We start from the raw sequence: 20,983 nt of genomic DNA, 5'->3' as shown, positions 1-20,983 counted from the left end.
AAACATGGCTAGATTATTAACTCTGCAAACTAAGGCAACAGCAACCTCTGAAAATGTTTTCTTTCTTTTGTAAATGGTTAAGTATAACCACTACATTAATTATAATTAATGATAAAACATATTTTAATGATTTTTAAATTAGTAATATAACAGTTTGTTGTTATACTATGTATTTATTTATTTGCAACAATTAGTCATTAAATAAGAATTGCCATTCTTAGTTTATACTTGATTGTTATTTGTATAAATTGAATACCTAGCAACAATTTTACTATGACAAAAATGTTTATTGTCATTTTATAACCTTTATCTGCCAATAAACAAAAACACATTTTTTTTTAATCTGTATAAATTATGCTTCACTAAATTCTTAGAGAAAAAACTAAAAATTTTATTCACACAATATTTAACTTACAACACACAATAACAGCACAAAACAATACATAAATATAAGTACTACAGACAGACACAACCAAATATTTTGGTGCACGGAAGCTGGTTATGAAACAAAGCATGATAGCTTACAGTTATAAATCCATCTGAATTCTGACACAAAGACTTACTAACAAAACACTTAAACATGAATTTGCGAGCAGTATGCAAGCACAACTTGTCTGTTTTACAACCTCTACATTAAAGATGTTGTACAAAAGATACTGGTGTTTAACTCATCCTTACCTTTCATGATGCACATTCATTTGCGTTTATTCATGATATTTTTTTATAAAAGATTGACTGATAAGTAATGCATATGCCAAAATGAACTGATGTCCAAATCAAGTATCAATAAATTGTTAAACACATAAGATATGACTCACATTATATGAAATACATATGTGGAACATTTTTTTTATATAGTTATGGAAACATGTTTTTTACACTGATCTCAAACATTACTATGCACATAAGGTCTAGTTGTGAATGACAAATTAATTTTTAATACTGATAAGAATAAATAAATACTAATTACTGAACAGTGAACCGATGTTCCTACAGTGAAAACTCATTATAAAGTACTTCACTGTAAAGGAATTCTCACTTTAAAATATATATATTTTCAGGTCCCAACAAGATTTTTACATTTGGAAACCGTTCCGTATGAAGTACTTTGTAATGAGATTTCACTGTTCATGGAAGTTGTAAATAGTTAATAAATAAATTCACATACTATTATGGCATGACTGCTGAGCAATCACCCATGTAGTATGTAGGTAGGTAGTTGGAAGCCCAGCTGAGCAATGAACACAAGTCAGGACGACCAGCGCTCGCCTTCACACCCCGTTGAGGCTGCCGTCGGAATCCTTCCAGATCTGCGGGGGCTTGGAGATGGGGAACCACTCGTGTATCTCCACCGGCCCCCAGACCTTCTTCCACATGGCTTTCCACACCTTCTCCTGCTTCCACTCCTTCACCCAGCGCGCCTTCCACAGCACTTTCTTCTTCCACACCCCCTTGGTGGAGTTCTCGTCCGCCAGGGTGACGATCCTGGGCACGACCATGTCCACCGAACTCTCGTCAGTTGCAGAACATTACACTGCCAAAATTTCTAAAGTACTTGGTTTGACAAAAAAACATATTAATAGGAAAAAATGGCAACTGAAAGAATTTAATGTATTCTTAATAAATTCAACAGAAGATAATTTCTGAAGTCAATTTTTACAAAACAGGAAAATAGAAAAAAAAAAAAAACCAAAACCTGAAACTCTAATATTACTTCTAGTTGTAATACTGGATGGATCTTACAATACACTTATATTTAATTTTCATCGAAAATAGTAATGATGATAAATCAAGATAAACAAATACTTATGACTGCTAAACGTAAAAAAAAAAAATTAACATTTTACATAAGAATCCAAGATAAATTAGGAAGCAGACACTCGTTAGGTGGCACGAGGATTGCCTTTATAGATTTTATTGGAGTGAGAGGTATGCTAAAGTGAGAATTGCGTTCCATACTGACATTTCTGTCATTAGGCTTGGAGATGAAGTGCAGATTCTGAGAAACCTAGTGCAGAAAAAAAAACTTGGCGAAAAGTGGAGTTACTGGGTTTGATCACTGAAAAACAATCATTAAATTTATGGTTAAGAATTGAAACGCTTGCCTAAGACATGTAGATATATTCTTTTTTATAATGAGAGTAATGTATGCACAGGTAAGATAGGCTTGAACAAGCAAGACTAGCTACAACCAGCAGGCGTGACATCCGGGGATTAAGGAACGGAACTCCTAGCAAGTGACAGTTCTACTACTGACTGAGCCTCTGTAGCAGAGAGCTCAACATGAGTAACTGTTTTAACAGCCTTCGACACAGTAACAAGTTGCACAAGTTTAAATTAAAATTTTATATTAATGGTTTAATCCAATTTCAAGTGACTGTCCGTAAGTTTGAGAATTTGAGGATTATTCATCAGCCATAACTGATCAGTAAAGAATCTGTATCATATATAGAATGGACAAATTGTTAGGCATACATTTAAAGGGTAGCAGGGAATTCCAGGACAAGCAAATTTTCTTAAGGAACACAAATACGCAACCTTGCAAAGTTACAGGCATAAGCTGTCGTTTGGAAACTGGAATTTCGTGCACACCTGGACTGCACTCTACTGATTGAAGACCCATAATCACAACACCTAGACATTCAAATGCTCCGCGGAAGCAGAAGACACATTGAGCTGGCCACACACACACTAGCAGCCAGCAGTGCCTAGTGGAATGCACAGTTCAAATCTGTGCGCTACCGTCAGCGCCTGTAACTTTTTAGAGTTGGGTTTATGAACAACAACACCTGTTCCTTAACAAAATCTGTCTGAGTTGGCTTTACCTACCACCCCTTAAAACTTATTCCCAACTTTCAACATGGCAAGGGAGACTGAGCCTTAACTACACGTTGCTCACCTAGTTGGCTCCTGTTGCTTGAACTCCAGCGCATAAGTTAAAATGACCATGGCGCACACAATCACTGCAATCTGCAACACACAGCATACCTACTTCGCAACTGTCCCACACACAATAGATGGAGGTATGTTGGTTCCAGAATCAGAGCCATGATAGTTGTGTAAAGACCAGCCCGCTTAAAGGAGGCAGGTGGGTACACTCTGCTCCGAAGATCCTGGTAGTGAAGTCTGTGGGAGATGTCAAATGCATTTGCAAAATATTACAAAATGTGCTTAGTAACCATTTATGAAGTTATATTTGTATTAATAAACAGGATGTCCACACAAACGTGGAATAAAATTTTCTAATTATCCATGACCAAATTTTAAACTACCTTGACTTGTTTTTTTTAAAAATATTTTATATAGTTTGAATTTTTTGAAAGATTTCAAGAAGGAAAAACAGCTTACCCCATTCCCATATAAAGCATAGAATTATTTTTCAAAAATTAAAATAAAACAGAACCTTGCATATGCCATTTGACAGTGTGTGACTATGCAATAAAACACCACCTCAAACAAAATTCTTAGAAGGTTTGGATGATGGCAGACTAGAACATGAAATTTTCCCCTAAAATTACTATTACAGGGGAATTTCCATGACTTTTCCAGGATTTCAAGTAAATTCCCTGATTCTCATTTCTGAATAATTCCAACTTCCCTGTCTTTTCAGAAAGTGGACAACCTGATAAACAGCAGCACAGCCTAAAGCCACACACATTAAATGTCACTGTTTTTCCATTATCTTTTAGAGGCACCACGAACCAAGAACTCACTTGTTGCACAATATTTCGGAGCCCACCCAAACACTCTACGTGTGAGCCTTTAGGAAGACACCACAAACCCACCACCTAGGCTAGCGCAGACTGCCCGAACAGCAGTGCTGTCTTTGCAAATATGGCTTACAAATGGTCTTTACAAAATGACAGGAGCTGCATCTGAAGTGGATCCCTTAGCTAAGGGCATCGCAGTGGATGCGGCCATCTTTGCGTTGCTTCAGAATGCTCACAAGGGATGCCGGTGCATCCCTACACACGTCCACTAAAATATAGATTTCAAGGGATGCGACACTCGCATCCAAAAATGTGTCCCTGCATCCATTACCTTTATAATCGTGTTTTCTTTTGTTTGTATATAATATCACATTATTTCAGACATAAAATTTGTTTAAAACGTTATAAGCGAGTAATAACTCAAATAGAAACAAATAAAAAGTTCATAAAAATTACTAAATGGCAAACTTAAACTTACAGGGGTATTCAATGCTCATTTTTGGTATATTCAATATTTAGATTGCTAAAATTTATAACATCCATTCTACACTAATTTTTTTTAATTGGTCACAGTTTTTTAAGTTTTGCTGAATATTCGTAGATATCACGACTCGAGAAGGCTACGATTAGTACGACCAACAGTCAACAGCATTCGGATACCATCCATCCCTTAGAAACACATCCTTTACATTGTGGCTGCATGTGCTAAGGGATGTGAAAATGTGCTATGGACGCATCCATATGTATTCGGATACAGCTAGGGTTTACAATAGTTAAAATATAAACTGATTACAAAATTATAACAAATTGACCAACCAACTTTTGTTAACCTCATACTTGGAGGAAACTCCATTGGGCCTGTTTAAGGGTGCATGACCTCCTCACTTTCAACACACTAACTAGCAAAGCAGAAGCTCCTGGACGGTAGAGGTGAAAGTGTGCTCCATAACCTTTAATTATATTTTATAATGGCAAATTTACATCAAAAAGTGGTTTTGGTAGTATACAGTTTATTTACTGAAGGGTTGACGGTAATAAACTTTCAGTATTATTCACTGGAATATCTGTTTTTCAACATTAAATTACTATTTGTTTAATGCTCCGATTACCTCTATTCTTCTCAAAATTTACTTATCTGCTTGTCCTACAAAGACTACATTTTGTTTTTCTTATCAATGAATTACAATCTATGTAATTGTAAAAATAATTTTTAAAAGCAGGGATATTATTTATATCCTATAAATTTTCTAATCTCACTTAAATAAATAATTTATATTAGCATACAGAACTGGATATACTATTCATAGCACTAAAGGTGATGTTATACACTTTAATTTTATATAATTTTAAGATTGATTTATTTTAAGTTAATTCAGTTGCAAAGAATACTGTGGCACACTATTTTACAGTTTTTTTTAAAAGGTGTTCATTCTCCTCTTAAGTAAAAATTTAAATATTGTTTTAATAACAAAGCGGCAGTTACTGTAGTACTTTTTAGAGCATTCTATTTACTTTGCATTCCTGGTTGCTGACCTACGTTGAAATTGACTTTACTTGTACTTAAGCTGTTTTGCAGTTATCTCTGATAAAATCTCATGAATTATGGAGACCTGAGAATATAAGAAACCACACACACCGTGCGGGAACAGTACAAGGATTACTCACCAGTAAAGTCCTCATGTTGGAGAGACACCTGATGCACTTCCCACTTGTCCCACTGTGACTCTGAATTTCAGTCAAGGCCAATCAGCCACTTTTATACGACGGCACTGTTTGGACGCAGAGAGCAGCACAGAGAAACAAGGTCACCATGGCAAAGAAACTTCGGGGAGGCCCGCCAACACTTTCCTCCGCCGACGTTTGCCGCGATCACGCATTCCTGGCACAGCGACCTGCAGATGTGACCGGCACGCCACAGCAGGGACGCAGCCGTCAGGACCCCCCCCACGCACGGCCGGCCACTCTCTCCGTCTCGACCGGGAGAGATGGAACACCTGATCAGACTCCCCATGAGACACAGCAGTCGACAGAATGCCTTACGATGTCGTCTAGTGAGCTGGTCTTTTTGAGAAGACACATACAGCACACAATCCCATGAAGCAGAGTCACGTCATGAGAAATGGAGGGTGGATCACCGAGGAGTGCCATCAAAAGGTTAGAGGACATAAGGAAAGGAAACAGATGAGTACAGCCGACTTGATCTAAAAAAATCAAGTAGGCACATTTTTGGACCAAAATTTTTAACAGGTGATTCAGCTAACATTCAGACTTTGATAGCTGAATACCTATTGGGTTTTAATATACCACACAAACACAGATTCATGTAGCATCACATGAGCTAATTGTGCACTAATAATTATTTTGTATATTTGAAAAGAACATTCAGTTGTCAGTCAGTGTGGTCGCTGAAGAACCTTGTGGGAAATCCCACTGACCTAAGCCTATTTGTGCACAACCATGTATTATAACACCAAACCTTCACCTTCTCCTGACACGTGCAGACCTGCCAACATTCAAATTTAAAAAATCATGAGGTCCTCGATAAAAACTTTCAGGCCCATAAATACAGGTTAGATACAAAAAACAACAAATGAGAATCTTTAAATTTAAGTGACATACCTGTAGGTACATATGTTACATGGTCTCTGCTTCAAAATTTCAACAAATTATAGGTTGCAGATTTAATTTAATTGAACATAATTTAGCGCTGTCGTGTAGTGATCATGCAGGGCCGCAACTAAAAAAGACGTAAAATAACATTCTGCTCGTGTAACACTATTATCACTGTTCACAGCAAAATTAATTTTTTTATTGAAAGCAATACACTTCACGTGTTAGTTGTGTTTTTTTGTAGTGACATGTTTCACAATGTCTAATCTTCCACTATGCGAGATAGAAAAATCAGCACGGCACACGCTACAAAACGGAAAATTGCTTCCTTTACGTGACTCGAGTATTGATGAAAACTCATTACTGTAAGCTTTCGTAAAACTTGTTTTGTAACTTTTACAAACTAAATCTCGGGGCCCCGAAAAATCGTGAGGAAACACTATTTTGGCGTGAGGGCGTGAGATGGACCTTAAAGTCGTGAGCCTCACACCAAAATCGTGAGAGTTGGCAGGTCTGCACGTGGCTAAATGTATTTTCCAAAAGTGGTGGAGATTTACTGAGACCCTCACTGACAGTCACATGGCATGGAGCTTGTAACTGTACCGCTTCTCTGTAACACAATCATAAGATATCACATGCGTACGTATGATATGTGTGTTGTGTATATGTGTGTTGTGTATATGTATGTTTATGTATGTATGCATGTATATACATACACATACATACATACACACACACACACACTTGAGAATTTCAAACATATAAATATTGTGTATGTTTCTTTGTATATATTAGTACATATGAATAGCTATACTACACATGCATATGCATATTTTTATGCATACTAATATAGAAAGCTTAAAAATGTAGTCTTACCTGCATATTCTGTACCAATTAATTTTTTTCACTGTTTTTTTTACAGAAAAGTTATAATTTTTATAATCATTCAAATTAATAAGTTTCATATCCAATGCATGAGAATTTCATGCACCCATTTTTTTTTATTCTGTCCTTTAAAACTTATGGATTATTTGTGACAACAAAACCATAAAAAAACTGAAAATCACAACCTCACTGTAATTTAAAACTACATGTGTATAATTTTTTGAGAACTCAAAAGTTGCAGGACAGGAAAGGACAATGAAAAATAGTGGGAATGAAAAAAACTCATAGAATTACACTATATTTAATTGCTAGATTTTTGTACATGTTATTTCGCACCAATATGGCACAAAGATAATGTGAAAACCACACAGCAGGTGTGATGTTTAAGAAGGCTGGTCAGTTTCACGAGCCAACTCTTCCTCGTCCGACTGTGCAGGGTTCTCGGGGGGCTTGATCTGCACCGGGAGCAAGTCTCCCCACTTACTGGCGCGAGCACATCTGTACGGGATCCTACAAAACACAGGTGACGTGCTGCTTTGGAAGTCAAATCACAGGAGCCAAATTATAGGAGGAAGGGAAGGGTAGAAGGATGAACAACAGTCATCCACTCCATAAAAACATTTTTTTTTAGCAATGTGAAATGTTTTAAACATATGGAGCTCTATAATACTCTACCATACAAACAATTTTGAAATTTTTTTTACACTAATAAACGTTGCAACATTGTGACTTGGCACCTTACGGGAGAATTATTCTAAATTTTGTGTTTTGCTCATTATTTTAAACAAATTCATAATATAAATATTGTTTTGTTTATAAAGTTGTTTATAAATTTATTAGTATTTATTTTAATAGTTTTTAGAAATTTAAATGGTAATTTTTTATTATAGACCCTAGAATGAAATAAGAGCATGTCATTGTGTTGAAAAAAGATATATCATTTGAGCATAGCCTTTGACATGTATTACTTAATTTTTTGTATATAATTCATAAATCATAAAATTTTGATTTATCAAAACTCTGAAAAGCTCAGGTTAGTAGGATTGTGGGAAAACCAATTTTTATTGATTTATGAATAATATTCAAAAATTAAGTAATACATGTCAAAGGCTACACACAATTAATTTAAAACTGTATACATACAACATGATTGCATGCTCTAAGTTTATGCTAAGGGTGACATAAATTTGACCTTGAAGTTTCTAAAAATCATTAAATAAATAATTTAAAAAACTTTAGATTGTTTACGTAATATAAATTTTACAGATTGAAACATAAGTAGTATTCTCAAATAAAATATTCATTTTCCATCAAAATGAAATTCTATAGTTCATTTAACATAAACTTTTCCCTCCTATAAACTTGACTGAAAACGGAAGGTGAAACAAAGCATTATTTTCACCCACACAAAACAAATACTGTATTTCTCAATTCCTAAAACAAACATAAAATAATCTTCCCGCCTTACAAACCAGCCTGGTCGACCAAAAAGGAAGTAGGTAATCATGTCAAGTGGCACCCTTTGGACAACAGCGTTAGATGTCTGCAGTGAGCATCGAAGTGATGCTGTGGCTGGCGAATGGTGCTTCTGTCCCCTGTTAACTATTTGGGCAGTACCACGTCGCAGATTGCTAACAATGCTAATAAATCAGTTGCGACAGGCAAAAAAGTACGAAAATGTAAGAGGAGAGCAAAGGAGGGGGGAAGGAGTATTTTGAACATGTAGGGCAACCCGACAGGGATGTTACTAGACTAGTTTCCACCCGGGGTGAGAAATCAGCTTGGTGCCACCTCCCCCCTTTTTTTTTTCAACCAATCAAAACCTTTACCAATACCACCTCATATCGCCACCACATATTAATTTACATTATTCTAAATATTTTTTATTTAACTTTGATGGTAAATAAATAGATTTATTTTCAGTGGTTTGATTTTTAAAATATTGCAAGTTGGATGGTATGTGAAAAATACCAGTTTTTAAAATATTTGACAATATACCTGTAGATGTTTGTATCTTTCACTACAAATAATTCAGTTCATCTACCTCCAGCATTTTTTTTTGTGTTCTAACACTATGATATTCCAGTAAATATCTATAGTAAAAATTACTCTCTCAGTTTAGCGCTCCCCAAAATATGACACCCGGGACACAAACCCCGTCTGCCCCCCTCTAGTTATTCCCCTGCAACCCGACGGGCAGTTGCTTGTAGCGAGAGCAGAGGAACTAAAAAGGAATTCCTGTAACCCATCATTTAACCCAACAGGCAGCTCACTGCTGAGGGAAAGGAAGGCTCACAACTTATCGGGCAAACAACAGACAACTGTTTCGGAGTAGAGAGTGAGGCGAAGGAGAGAGAATGAGCGAGCGAGGGGGCTGGGGTTTAGAGAGAGAGGCCAGTGTTCCAAACCACACTTTGGTAACAAGGAGGCCCATACATCAAAGCGGCAGGTGAATAGTTGCATAGCTGGCAGCTCTGGCTTTCCTTTCATACAAAATCATGGCGAGACACGAAAAGAGGGAGGAACAACGTCAATTCCTCTACGCAAGGCTGAACGGCTTCCCAGCTAATATGAACAGTTTGGAACGTACATACTTCTGATAGTTATTTCTGTCAAAAGCGGCAAGAAATTGACTTCAACCAAAGTCTTCTTACAAACTGTTCCATCTGTCCATACATCAGGACAGATTGTTTCCTGCTAAACGCTTGCTTGACTGAAAGAAAACACTCGGCAATAACTCAAAGGGGGTTCAGACTATCAGGAATGCCTTATAGCTGGCTCACTTGAATAACAATCTGCTAACTGCTCGACATGGCGGGTTCCTCCATACCTGCGGCACTGCACTGTGGCTAATTCCAAGAGCAACGCCAGACCAGCAGCCTAGATCAGGGCGGGTGGGAGGGAGGGAGGGAAGGCAGGGGGCTCACCTGCCGTGCTTGGAGGCGGTGAAGATGATCTCCCGCAGCTCGCCGTTGGCGGTGCACATCCTGCATATCGAGTGTTTGTGCCGCACCAGCGTGGGGCTCACCAGCCGTGGCCACTGCGGGTCCTCGCTGGGCCGCTGGCCTTTGCACACACGCGCAAACGTACGAGTTAGCTCACGCACGCACATAGTGCAGGATTTATGCTTCATACATTATCTAAATAGATTTTTAATCAACATGAAAAAAATCCCTGCACATTTATTTACATAACTTTTATATTAACTTATGATTATCCGGACTACTGGCACAGCCCACTATTTTTATAACATGCTTCACATATTCAAATTTCCATGGTCATGGACTACAGATAGGGTAGATCCCAGTAGAAAATTAATGTTTCAACATGAACTTGGTTCCTGTATGACTATGCCTGGTATGAATAAAAACAAAAAAACCTAAACAAATTATAACTTAAAAATTCCTATCTGGATGTAAGGGATCGTCCATTAATCACGTGAGGCTCGAAAGAGGGGGAGGAGGGGTGTAGAGAGATATCACGTGTATTTATTTTTTCACGCGATTTCTACTAAACCGAAAAGCGACGCGTGACCTTGACTCGCCGTAGCCAGGCAACAAAATCCCCGCCCGGCTCGGCTTGCCAGTCGCCAGTAAGACTGTGATTTTGGCGCTGAATATACATGCTGTGCTTAATTTTCCAGAATTAAATTAGATTAGGTATATCTATATTTAAAGATAATATTCTGAAATTTTTAAAAATATTTTGTACCGAAAAAATACACGTGATTTGTTGGGGGGTTGGGGGGGGGGGGGGTGGTAGTCTAAAACCTCACCACAAATCACTAGGGGGGAGGGGAGGTTAAAAATTTGCTAAAAAGACATCACGTGATTAATGGACGACCCCTAATGGGGCATATTTGCCTTACTAATTTGGCAGCAACCGTAACAGAAGTCAGTGAAAGTCAAGCAAGTATGAACTGACACAGTCACACCTGAGTAAAGGTCAGTGAACATAGCCACAAATATTGCAAAATGAATAAAAATTTTATTTTGCACCACATTGCCAGTGGAGAATAGACTTCCACTATTTGGCAAAAAGTGTTTTATTGAAGAGTCTCATCTGTTAAAATAATGTTAAACGACCACAAAGGATAGTACACTATCTAGGAGTTTGAGGTTTGAGTGCTTGTAATCCGAGACAAGATGTTTATCAGTAAATGTTTACATTGTCAGACTTTCATGTTAAAGCCACTATTTGCATGCATCTTCCGAGTCAATTTGTAACTTCCTTATCTGAAAAGCAAGCAGGATTGATTAATTATTTGTGTTTTTTTCAAGGCAAATTTTTATGATTGCTGAGAAGATAATTTTATGTATCAGCTATTGACAGCCCCTTGAGGAGAGGCGACAACGAGAATGTGTCAACAGATCCAGTCGCTAATATCAAGAGACTATTATTTCATGTTGTAAACAATATTTTGCATTTTGTATTGTGGAAATTATAATAATAATGCTTGTAATCAGGAATGATGTACATATTGCCTCTATCGACTCCGCCTGCATTTGACCAAAATTCTTAGTAAAAATTAATATACAAGCACATTATATATATGCATATATGCAGGATGGTAGTTTATCATAGTTCACATATTGTAAATACATTACTACATTTAGTAATTTAACAAAAATAATACTAATTAGTAAATACAAAATAAAATTTTAAATTAACTTTTAATCAAAAGTTTATCAGAAGTCTACGTAAAGCCAAACAATTTGCATGACAAACTGCTACCATGTAATGATCCCCCATACTTCAGGATCAAATAAGGCTATTACAGAAAACTTACCTTTACTCATCACCACATAGCTGTATCTCTCTTGGAGAATTTTTGGTCTCTGGCCGAAGGGAAGTGTCTCGTAAGAAACCTCGAAGTTGCATGGTATTCTCGAGTCCAAGAACCGAGGGCATTCCAGGTCATGAGGACACTGAAACAAAACACTGTATTTTATACACATATAAAATCAGGCTTTTGAAACCCAATAGCAATCTCGGTAAGTTAATTTGTCATTTAAATACAGTGGAACATTGTTTCAACACACCTTCACAATATTCATGAGCAAACAATGTCATTCAAAATGGTAGTGTTGAGTTAGAGTGCAGTCCAATCATGCCATAATGTCCCCTGAAAGTAATTAAATTTGATATCTGACTTCTGCAACAAGGTCACGCATAAGTCTTCACATCTGAGAAGAGTACACAATGGTTAGCCCAAAAACATAACATTAGCTGGACTTCAGAAAAGTTTTACCCGCAAAGAAACTATCAGTAATCCATAAGAGCCAGGTAAGTGCAATGATCATCCAAGAACAGCAATTTCATCACCATAGTCATGTGAGAAACATCTCATCCTTACAGCTTACTGCAAAGAAATATTCAGCTAATGACTTCTACCACTCCATCATTTCTATTTGCTGTCTAGAAAACATGACAAAACTACTACTATCTATATACGTGCGTGCGTCGGGACACACGTGCACGCCCATGCATACACTAAAAAAAAAAAAAATACTAAAAAACTCACCGGTGAAAATACATGAGCAGGTCCAGTAGATGTGTTTTCTCTATTGCTAGTGCTTATTAAAAAATCTCTTGCTTCATTTATAACCTTAAAAAAAAAAATCAAATCAAAACATATACCATGAAAATAGATTGCTTTTGCCAAGTCATCATTAGGTCAACATAAAGGCAAGAGGCCTGTACCTTGAAGCCAGCATTAGTCCCTTGTTCCACCAAAACCAAAAACTTCTGTGTCTTCTTCCAAAGACTGAGGATAGTCTGTAGGCGAGATTGAGAGGACGGCAGTTCGAGCAGCGAGAAAGCACTGACCACCAAGTCGTACTGTCTCTGGGACACATGGGAAAAAAAAATTATATTACTATGGTTCATGAGTTCAGCAAAGAGATGAGAATAAGGGCAAACAAATGTCCCTCTGAAACATTAAAAAGAAGCAAAAAAAAATTGTTGTTTAATAGGAAATTTTTTGCTGATTTACCACTGAGGAAGCTGGTAGAAACTGCCGATAAAAGACTCCTTTAAAAGGCATTTCTTTGGTTTCTTGCCCATCTCTGAGTAGCAGGCTGGCAAGGTCATTCATCTCCACACTTGAGTCCACGCAGAAGTACTCCTTGGGGGCATCCTGCCACAGTTCTCTGACTGCCCTGCTCACATAACAAACAATAAATAATTTAATGGTTTAAAGTAAATTTTTAATGATATGTTTGCAGCTTAAGTCCAACTACTGTGTAAAATAATTGTTATTTGTATGTAAACACCTGTGTTCAATGTCCACGTCATTTCATTAGTTACAAGAGCATAGCTAACTATGACAAAGTCAGTGTTTAATTTTGGGATAACTTCTCAACAATTATGTCTGGCATACTGTCAAAGCTAAACTTTGTATAAATAATACATCTTCTTACAGACAGAATTACTTTGTGGTTCGAGAGCCAGAACAAACAAACAAGTCGCCTCACCAAGTAGTGGTGCCAACGCCGGACCCGAAGTCGAACACCGTTGCCGGAGAAAAGAGAGGCTGCCTGTGCTTGACCTCGGCGAGGACCTTGGAGACAGCTGCGTGGTCGGCGGCCGCCCGGCACAGAAGGTACACCAGAACCTTGTGCCGGGTGTCGTACGGGACCGGCCGCCAGCGGTGAATGTGCTGCCGCAGCTTCTTCATCACCAGGTGTTGCTTCCTCTTCTGCACCACCTCCCGCTCCTCGACTCCGAGAGAAGAAAGGTCCACGCCCACTGCAGCAGGCCGACACGAGTCTCCACTGTACACTCACAGTACTTGCCACAGTACACACACCACTCTACCTATCACTTCAAAGAATCGGTGGTGTGCAGAGCCCCGGGAAAACCACGTGATTGAAAAACTAATCAAGATATTTAAGTGGTGTCTACGAAAAGCATTTAAAAATATGCTAAGAGCAGATGAGTAGTTCTGTTTCCATATTATATATTTAAACTGCATTTTTAGAAGCGTGAAAATGGCTAAAATGCCTTTTCAGAATAATTTTGATGTTATACATGCAATACAGATTCTTGCAATCACTCAAGGGACTTGCATTACACCTTTATCTTCATTTCTCCGCCATATAATGTTACGGTTACCGCTCAAATCTCATAACTGCCCTATGCACGACGATAAGAATGTGCTTTAGTCCACAGCCTTGCACTTAAAGAGGTGATACCGCGCTAGAAACATCAGCCAGGGTCTGACTTATCATCCCATCTCAAAAACACAAATAACTCTGACTTGATGGGCCACTTTACGTCTCACAGACATCGAGTTCATTAGACACAATGCGATGATAATAGTGAAATAACGGAGGGATGGGCGCAGGAAATGGAAGTACCCTGAGAAAATCCATGGGCTCTGCAACGTTAGCCAAGTTTTCCACTGGGATAGAACATGGATTGATTGGTGGGAGGCAACTGATATGATCAAACAACCATAGTTGTTTCTAAATAAGAGATTACTAAGTAAAAATAATTCTATTAAAACAATAATTCACTCACTTTCCAGCTCCACCATTTCTTCAAGTTGTGCTTTTTTGGCTTTGACCTCATGCTCCTCCGGGGGTGGGTGTCTGCCGTGCAAGTACCTCGCCAGCGACTTCCCTTCTTCCAGGATAGCCTTCACAGGCTTGTCTGCAGGCAACCATCGACACAGAGAGTTCCAGTGTTTTGCACAGTCCCAGAGTTCAAAATAAACAACGCAAATAAAGGTACTGACGCATAATCCCATCCTCCCTCCCACCTTCATGAGCTACGTCCTGTGGCCACAGGGTCAAAGAGAGTGCATGCACATTAATGTTGAAGTTAGTGCCTTGTGTCAAAATAAGCATGGTCAAGCACAGATGCTTGAAGCAAAGGATTCTCCAAGATTACAATGGGCTACAAACCTCTTAGGTAGTGACCCACTCATCACGAATCTACAGACACAAGATTTTATGGTTTTATTTGTAACACAATTTTGTTTTTAAAATGGAAGATTTCGGTGTTGGCTTTAATTTATTTTCACAAATGCTCTTTATTTATGAAGATAGTGTAATATTAACATTAAAAAAATATCAAATTAGATCAGACACTCATTACTTTTTTTCAAGTTGATACAAGCTGCATTTTCAAGATAAAATATTGTTCATTTGGGTGTATAATCCATAATTACTCAAACTAAAAATAAAATAAAAATATAAGTTTTTGTGCATTTCAAGTACACATCAACATAGTTTGCATATATGTATATTATGAATATATATATACTGAATCTGTGTCATTCATTGAATCTTTGGATGTTAAATAATACCTTTTTTTTTTAAGTGTTTTGAGTTAAATATTTAAATTTGGTTTGATTTCATGATTTAACTAGTATTTCAGTGGAACATAAGAGTATTAACTTGTTTTTCGTTATCATATGGTGTATTGACATTGATTTCTGTGTTATTTATGTTTTATTGCAGTTCACCATAAAATCTTGTCCTTATAAATCTACTAATAGAGACTCTATAGCAGTAGCTGCCAACCCATTGCCCATGGACCACTTTAAGCTCACCAAGGCTTGGGCAGTGGCTCATTACACTCTTGGGAAATCACTACTCAACTGCTAAAACAAATAAAATAAAAAAATACTTAATTTTTATTGCCATAAATGACATCTGTAATTTTACTGATATGATGATCCGTTATTGTAGGCCTTCGTATGTAGCATTTGAGAAACAGCATGCCGTAGATCATTATTTTGTACTGATAAGACCAAAAAAATACAAACTAGCCTGTTGCTAGCTAAATAATTGTAATCATCCCTTGCTATTAAAGGTTAGTCATCTCTGCTCTATAAATAGCTCATGTTTCAGATAGTTACAAATGCATTACCTCGCAGCACCACTTGGATAGCCTTCTGCACGTACTGCGGCACATGAACCACACCGTGCTTCAATATTCCTGGATGGCGCTTTGCCGTGAAGTCTTTGTTCTCAATGGACTCTTGCACTTGTTTCTCTAGGATTGCTGAAAGCTTGGGCTTGGTACAAAACTGAGGAAAAAGAAAAATTATAAATAGTAGCTTACACTTAAACCAGTGCAAAAATGTTATATATACAAGTGTCATTTTCATGGAATGGCAATTTATTTATTTATTTAATATATAGCTGCGATTGGGTATAAAGTGCCCGGTGGCAAGCATTCTCCCTACTTTCCCCTCAACTCTCCTTCTGAACTGGTCCACACTCCCAGCCGCCACACACTCCTCCTCCAGCCTATTCCATTCCCCTACTGTCCTCACGACCATCGCATTTTTTCCCCTTTCTGTTCTCCTCCTCTCTTTGAAAACCTTCCTAGTATTTTCCTTCCTACTTCTAGGCATTCCCATTTTGACTTTTCCCCCCAGCTCTCCCCATCCTCCCACTCCACTCAGCACCTGGTACATCTTGACCAATCTCTCCTTCTGTCTTCTGTCCTTTAAGCTCTCCCATCTCATTCCTTATATCATCTCTGTGGTACTGCACTCCCCCTTCCCTTCTCTGTCCGTTCTCCTCCACTTGCCCTTCACCAATCTAGCTGCTCTCCTCTGCACCCCCTCCAGCTCCCTCTCAAGTACTGCCGTGTATGGGTCCCACACTGCTGCGGCATACTCCAGCATGGGGCAGACCATAGTTTTATAGGCCTTGTCACGTATGCTGCTGCTTCCCCCCCTGAGCACTCGTCCCAGCAATAGTACGTGATAGCAGTCCCGTGGGTGGGTTCAAGAAAATACAGGAGATCCTTTAAGGTTCTAGAAAACTATACTATCTTCTTGGGTAGAAGCACGTCTCACCTCTTCTGAAATTGTATGCCTTAGCAAACAATGTGATTCTTTTCAGGCTGGTGCTCAAGAGCAACATTCGAATTAGATTAAATGTTTATAAAACTGTAATTACCTTTCTAAACGTCCTTAGATGGAGAAAAGTTACTAAAAGTATTCTGTTTGATTCTAAAACAACAGGCATCCTTTATCTTCACAATTATAATTATTTGTAAGGTTAGTTCAAAATCATGGGATTGTTTACATTTGAATCTTGGCTCCATAGATAAAGGTTATCATATGTGTATATTTTGAAATAAACAAGCACGTACCATAAATATGTTCCATTACTTTGGCGTCAATATATAAGTTAAAGAGTCCATGTTGGATTCAACGTGCGTGTAAAATAAATCCAATTGCGTTTAAGTATTTAAAACAGAAAAAAATTAAATAAAATATTTCAAAATGTATATAATTGTCTGTTGATTATTTCAGTGTAATTAATAAAGAATTAAGAGATTTTTTTTTTAGAAATGTAGAACTGCAAAAGTTATCTGCAAAACCAAACTTATATTTGCGTTCACAATAGCCCTGGGAAACTATAAAAATATTGGAATTTTAAAATTAATAATTTAATAGACGTTAATTATGTTGAAAAATTAATTACTGATTTCAAATAATTTCCATCTGTATACTTGAACTCCATGGTAATGATGGTAATGTTTACACGAAACTGGCAAGTGCGCAACGAGCATACGTGCGCCCTTTTGATAATTTTTTTTTGTTATTGTTAAACTTTGCCATTTTATAAAGCGGTTGGAAGTTCGCATAGTTAATTATATATAGTTACGGTAGGCTATGTTAAACAAAATGTATTCACATATTTTGTACAACGTACATTTAAATTTCAAAAAGGTTATTAATTGTTACATCTTAATTTTGTTGGATTCAGGATCTTTCAATGTACTAAATTTAAAAAAAAAAATAAGTATCATGTACCACAGGATTAATGTATTCAGGAACATGCCATTAGGATCAAGGGACAGATGTGGATACACTATACAAAACATGTACCAATTACACTGGGTGGGACTGTACTGTACTTCACGATTCCAAGAAAATAATTTCTGTACATTGTCCACATATTTAATGATATAAATACCGGTATTGCCAAATATAGTACACCGAGTGGGACTGTAATTCTATTACACAATATCAGAAAAAAACATTTGCTACATTTTTCACATATTTAACTATTTAAACATGAGTATCGCCAAATAGAGTTCACCACATGAGACTGCCCTCTACGATACAAATAAAATTTTTCTACGTATTACACATGATTATTGTTTTAAATACCTGTTAAATATATTACATATACCGCTGGGACTGTAGTTCATGTTGTGATACCCACCAAAATAGTAGGTATATTGATATTTCAAAATTATTTTTAATTTATTTACAGGTATCATGAACAAGACAAAACCGAGTAGGTCATTCGGCTACTCCAATGACATCACCCACTCGCCTATCTTTCCCCCCCCCGTATTAAGCTTCCTCAGTGGCAGGTATCGCGTTTTCAAATAGACCATTTTTTTCTCATACTTGTACTTAAACCCAAATTGGCATCCTTTCTCTTTCCATCCCTCCCTCCCCCTACTTCCTCTCCTACCCCACTCTTAAAAAAAAATAATCCCTGCATTCAGTCCACTATTAATTTAATCATAAAATTTAATTAATATACGAAACTCAAAGACCACACTTTTTCTGGAATCAGTTTGAGACAGGGAAGCAATGGGAAGTGCAAGGTGCAGAGCAGAATGAAGATCAGTAGAGAGTGAGGGTGCTTAGTTACATATATGTTTATTACTGTGCCGGCTTGTAAGCATATATTCATAAATTATTAAGTTTTCATTGTATGAAATATCCAAATTTAGAATAAAATTAACAACAATTATTTCTCAAAATTACTTTGATTACTAACCAAATTTTAACATATTAATACAGAAGTGAAAACACTTTTATGCAGAAACAATAAAGAGCTAAAAGTAAGATGAATGAATGAATGAATTAGGTGCTAAAGCAGCCTGCTTAGTTAGGGGTGTATGTGTTTGTGCTAGTGTGGCAGAATGATAAGTGCGACGTGTGCTGGTGCTTCTATTGCGGTATCACATCTAAGCGCAAGGCTTGAACTGGTGTGCAGAATTCTCGTGCTTAGGACACTTATGAAATTTGAGCGATATATTAGATGGCGGAGAAATTAAGATAAAGGCGTAATACAAGTCCCTTGAGTGCTTTAGAGAATCTGTACCGGGTGTTTCAAGCCTAAAAATTATTGTGGAAACATGCTTTTTAGCCATTTTCTTTCTTCTAAAAATACCGTTTAAATACGAGATGCAGAGACAACTACTCCACCCATAGCGTATTCTTAACTGCTTTTCGTAAGCAGACACCACTCTGATATCTTGAGCTGTTTTCAAATCGCATTGTTTCTTCTGAAGCTCTGCACACTGTGTGTGTGCCCGGGTAGGTGGGGCCTTAACGTCTCATCAACATCGGTGTGATCAGAGATGGATAAGAGAGATTGGAGCGAACTAGTGGGGAAAACAGGATTACCCTGAGTAAACCCATTTGCTCATTGCATTGTATGCTATGTTTCCCACTGGCACAGATCACCCGGACAAGAGGGAAGTAGTGTGACCGCTCAAAAATCACTTCATCTCCCGTTATGGGTAGGATTAGTTAGTTTTTAAAGTAGTGAATCATTACTGCTCACACATCGTAAAATAAGCACAACTGGCTGAACATGAATCATAGAGCAAGCATTATCTGAAACAATTTGCTTACTTCATATTTTATCAGCTGGAAATTTTTTTTGTAAAGTAAAAGATAATAACTTAATAGTGAATTTAATCATCAAATATTTTGTGTGTGTCCTTGAAAATGTAACTAATTGATAATAAAGTATTGTTTAATTATTGATAAATACCTATGAGGTTAAGCTATATACATGTACTATCAACTGTCTTTAATTAAGATCATATTCATGTTTTTTACAGTGACATTTCATCATAAGTGGAACACTACCTGGTAGATGTGACTTTGAAAATGTTTCTGGCATGAATAATGCTCTACAGCTTATCAGCCGTCTGTGGCTTTCCTCATATGGTGGTTAGTTTGCTCTCTTCCTTGCAACATGAGATAAGATATCTCGTCGCCTCAGTTCAGCACTTTGGAAAAGCAGTTGTGTCACTTTTCACTTGTGCTCGCCCGTACAGCTGGATCACCTGATAACAAGCATCTTTTTTGTGAACTTTGTAAAGTTTACGGTGGGTACATGTTTACATTGTTTAAAAGTATTTGGTAATGTTTTAATTCATTATTTAGTAGAATTTACTTCATATAGGAGTGGTAACGTAGTACAAATTTAGTATTTATTTATGGTTTTTTTAAACTTTTTATTAGAGTTATCTGAATACATCTCAAGAAGGAAATGTGTAAATAAGCAAAAAAAAATGCCTTTTTCCGCACTCTGTACTCTTGCATCCGTTCAATGGCACTTTTGGGCGCCTCTTTTGGTGGTTTTGTTCCCACGTTGCTTCGATAATACCTCTTATATGCTTATAACTTTTTATTACTTTTAGGCATAATGTTAAATCACCATCTCCAGCTGAATAAAATGAAACAACTAAAAAACACTATAATCGAACATAAATTACACTTATAAAGTCTATGTCACAAGTCTATTAGTCCTTTTGACATTTCAAATCACAATGTTCACATAAAAAAATAAATTACACTTATAAAGCTAACCTCTGAAGTCTATATGTCTTTTTAACATTACAACCACACTATTCTGATAAAAATGAATGATATAAAGTTAGTTACACAAATCAATAAATTTTAGATACTTTAAATAAAATAAAATATATTGTAGCGTCAATCGTTATCCGTTGTGAAAACTGAGGCCTATACAAATACAAGCAGCTTT

At 37.0% G+C, this 20,983-nt stretch overlaps 3 protein-coding genes across 7 annotated transcripts in view; 1 reads left to right on the top strand and 2 right to left on the bottom strand.

Moving 5' to 3' along the window:
* Positions 1-367: 367 nt before the first annotated feature.
* Positions 368-6,513, bottom strand: LOC134530466 (uncharacterized). Its single transcript, XM_063365296.1, has 3 exons — positions 5,376-6,513; positions 2,900-2,970; positions 368-1,485 (listed from the first exon to the last, which is right to left on the bottom strand). Exons 1-3 carry the CDS (start codon positions 5,388-5,390, stop codon positions 1,272-1,274), a joined length of 300 nt encoding a protein of 99 aa, XP_063221366.1. The 5' UTR covers positions 5,391-6,513; the 3' UTR covers positions 368-1,271.
* Positions 6,514-7,490: 977 nt separating this feature from the next.
* Positions 7,491-20,201, bottom strand: LOC134530463 (methyltransferase-like protein 17, mitochondrial). Of its 3 annotated transcripts, none has more exons than XM_063365292.1 (10): positions 20,080-20,201; positions 16,086-16,245; positions 14,730-14,861; positions 13,682-13,955; positions 13,201-13,366; positions 12,909-13,052; positions 12,730-12,813; positions 11,995-12,133; positions 10,133-10,271; positions 7,491-7,715 (listed from the first exon to the last, which is right to left on the bottom strand). In XM_063365292.1, the coding sequence occupies exons 3-10, from the start codon at positions 14,743-14,745 to the stop codon at positions 7,589-7,591; spliced, it is 1,089 nt and encodes a 362-aa protein (XP_063221362.1). In that variant the 5' UTR covers positions 14,746-14,861; positions 16,086-16,245; positions 20,080-20,201; the 3' UTR covers positions 7,491-7,588. The 3 variants fall into 3 exon arrangements, with proteins under 3 accessions (XP_063221362.1, XP_063221361.1, XP_063221360.1); XM_063365291.1 differs by lacking the exon at positions 20,080-20,201 and adding an exon at positions 17,325-17,403; XM_063365290.1 differs by lacking the exon at positions 20,080-20,201 and adding an exon at positions 17,129-17,341.
* Positions 17,700-20,983, top strand: part of LOC134530464 (serine/threonine-protein phosphatase CPPED1-like) — a 22,367-nt gene continuing 19,083 nt past the window's right edge. Inside the window, exon 1 of one of the 3 annotated variants that reach the window (XM_063365294.1) lies at positions 17,700-17,843. The gene's annotated coding sequence lies outside the window, so the exon portion shown is untranslated. Of the gene's footprint in view, positions 17,908-20,231; positions 20,322-20,983 lie in introns of those variants that run through there. The other 2 variants (XM_063365295.1, XM_063365293.1) reach the window with 2 other exon arrangements.

This window comes from Bacillus rossius, chromosome 3, assembly GCF_032445375.1.
Source record: "Bacillus rossius redtenbacheri isolate Brsri chromosome 3, Brsri_v3, whole genome shotgun sequence".
Classification (NCBI taxonomy): Eukaryota; Metazoa; Arthropoda; class Insecta; order Phasmatodea; family Bacillidae; genus Bacillus; species Bacillus rossius.
Note: the sequence above shows the minus strand (reverse complement) of the source record. Positions and strands in the feature narration are given on the sequence as shown.

Bases quoted from the DNA above. Each gene is read 5' to 3' on its own strand.
- LOC134530466 (XM_063365296.1), bottom strand. The intron at 1,486-2,899 runs GTGAGCAACGTG...GGTCGTGCCCAG, and splicing joins AAGCAACAGGAGCCAACTAG to GATCGTCACCCTGGCGGACG.
- LOC134530463 (XM_063365290.1), bottom strand. From the start codon at position 17,197: ATGCCTGTTGTTTTAGAATCAAACAGAATACTTTTAGTAACTTTTCTC. The intron at 13,956-14,729 runs GTGAGTGAATTA...GGCCTGCTGCAG, and splicing joins AGAAATGGTGGAGCTGGAAA to TGGGCGTGGACCTTTCTTCT. The intron at 7,716-10,132 runs GTGAGCCCCCTG...TGTGTTTTGTAG, and splicing joins ACCGCCTCCAAGCACGGCAG to GATCCCGTACAGATGTGCTC.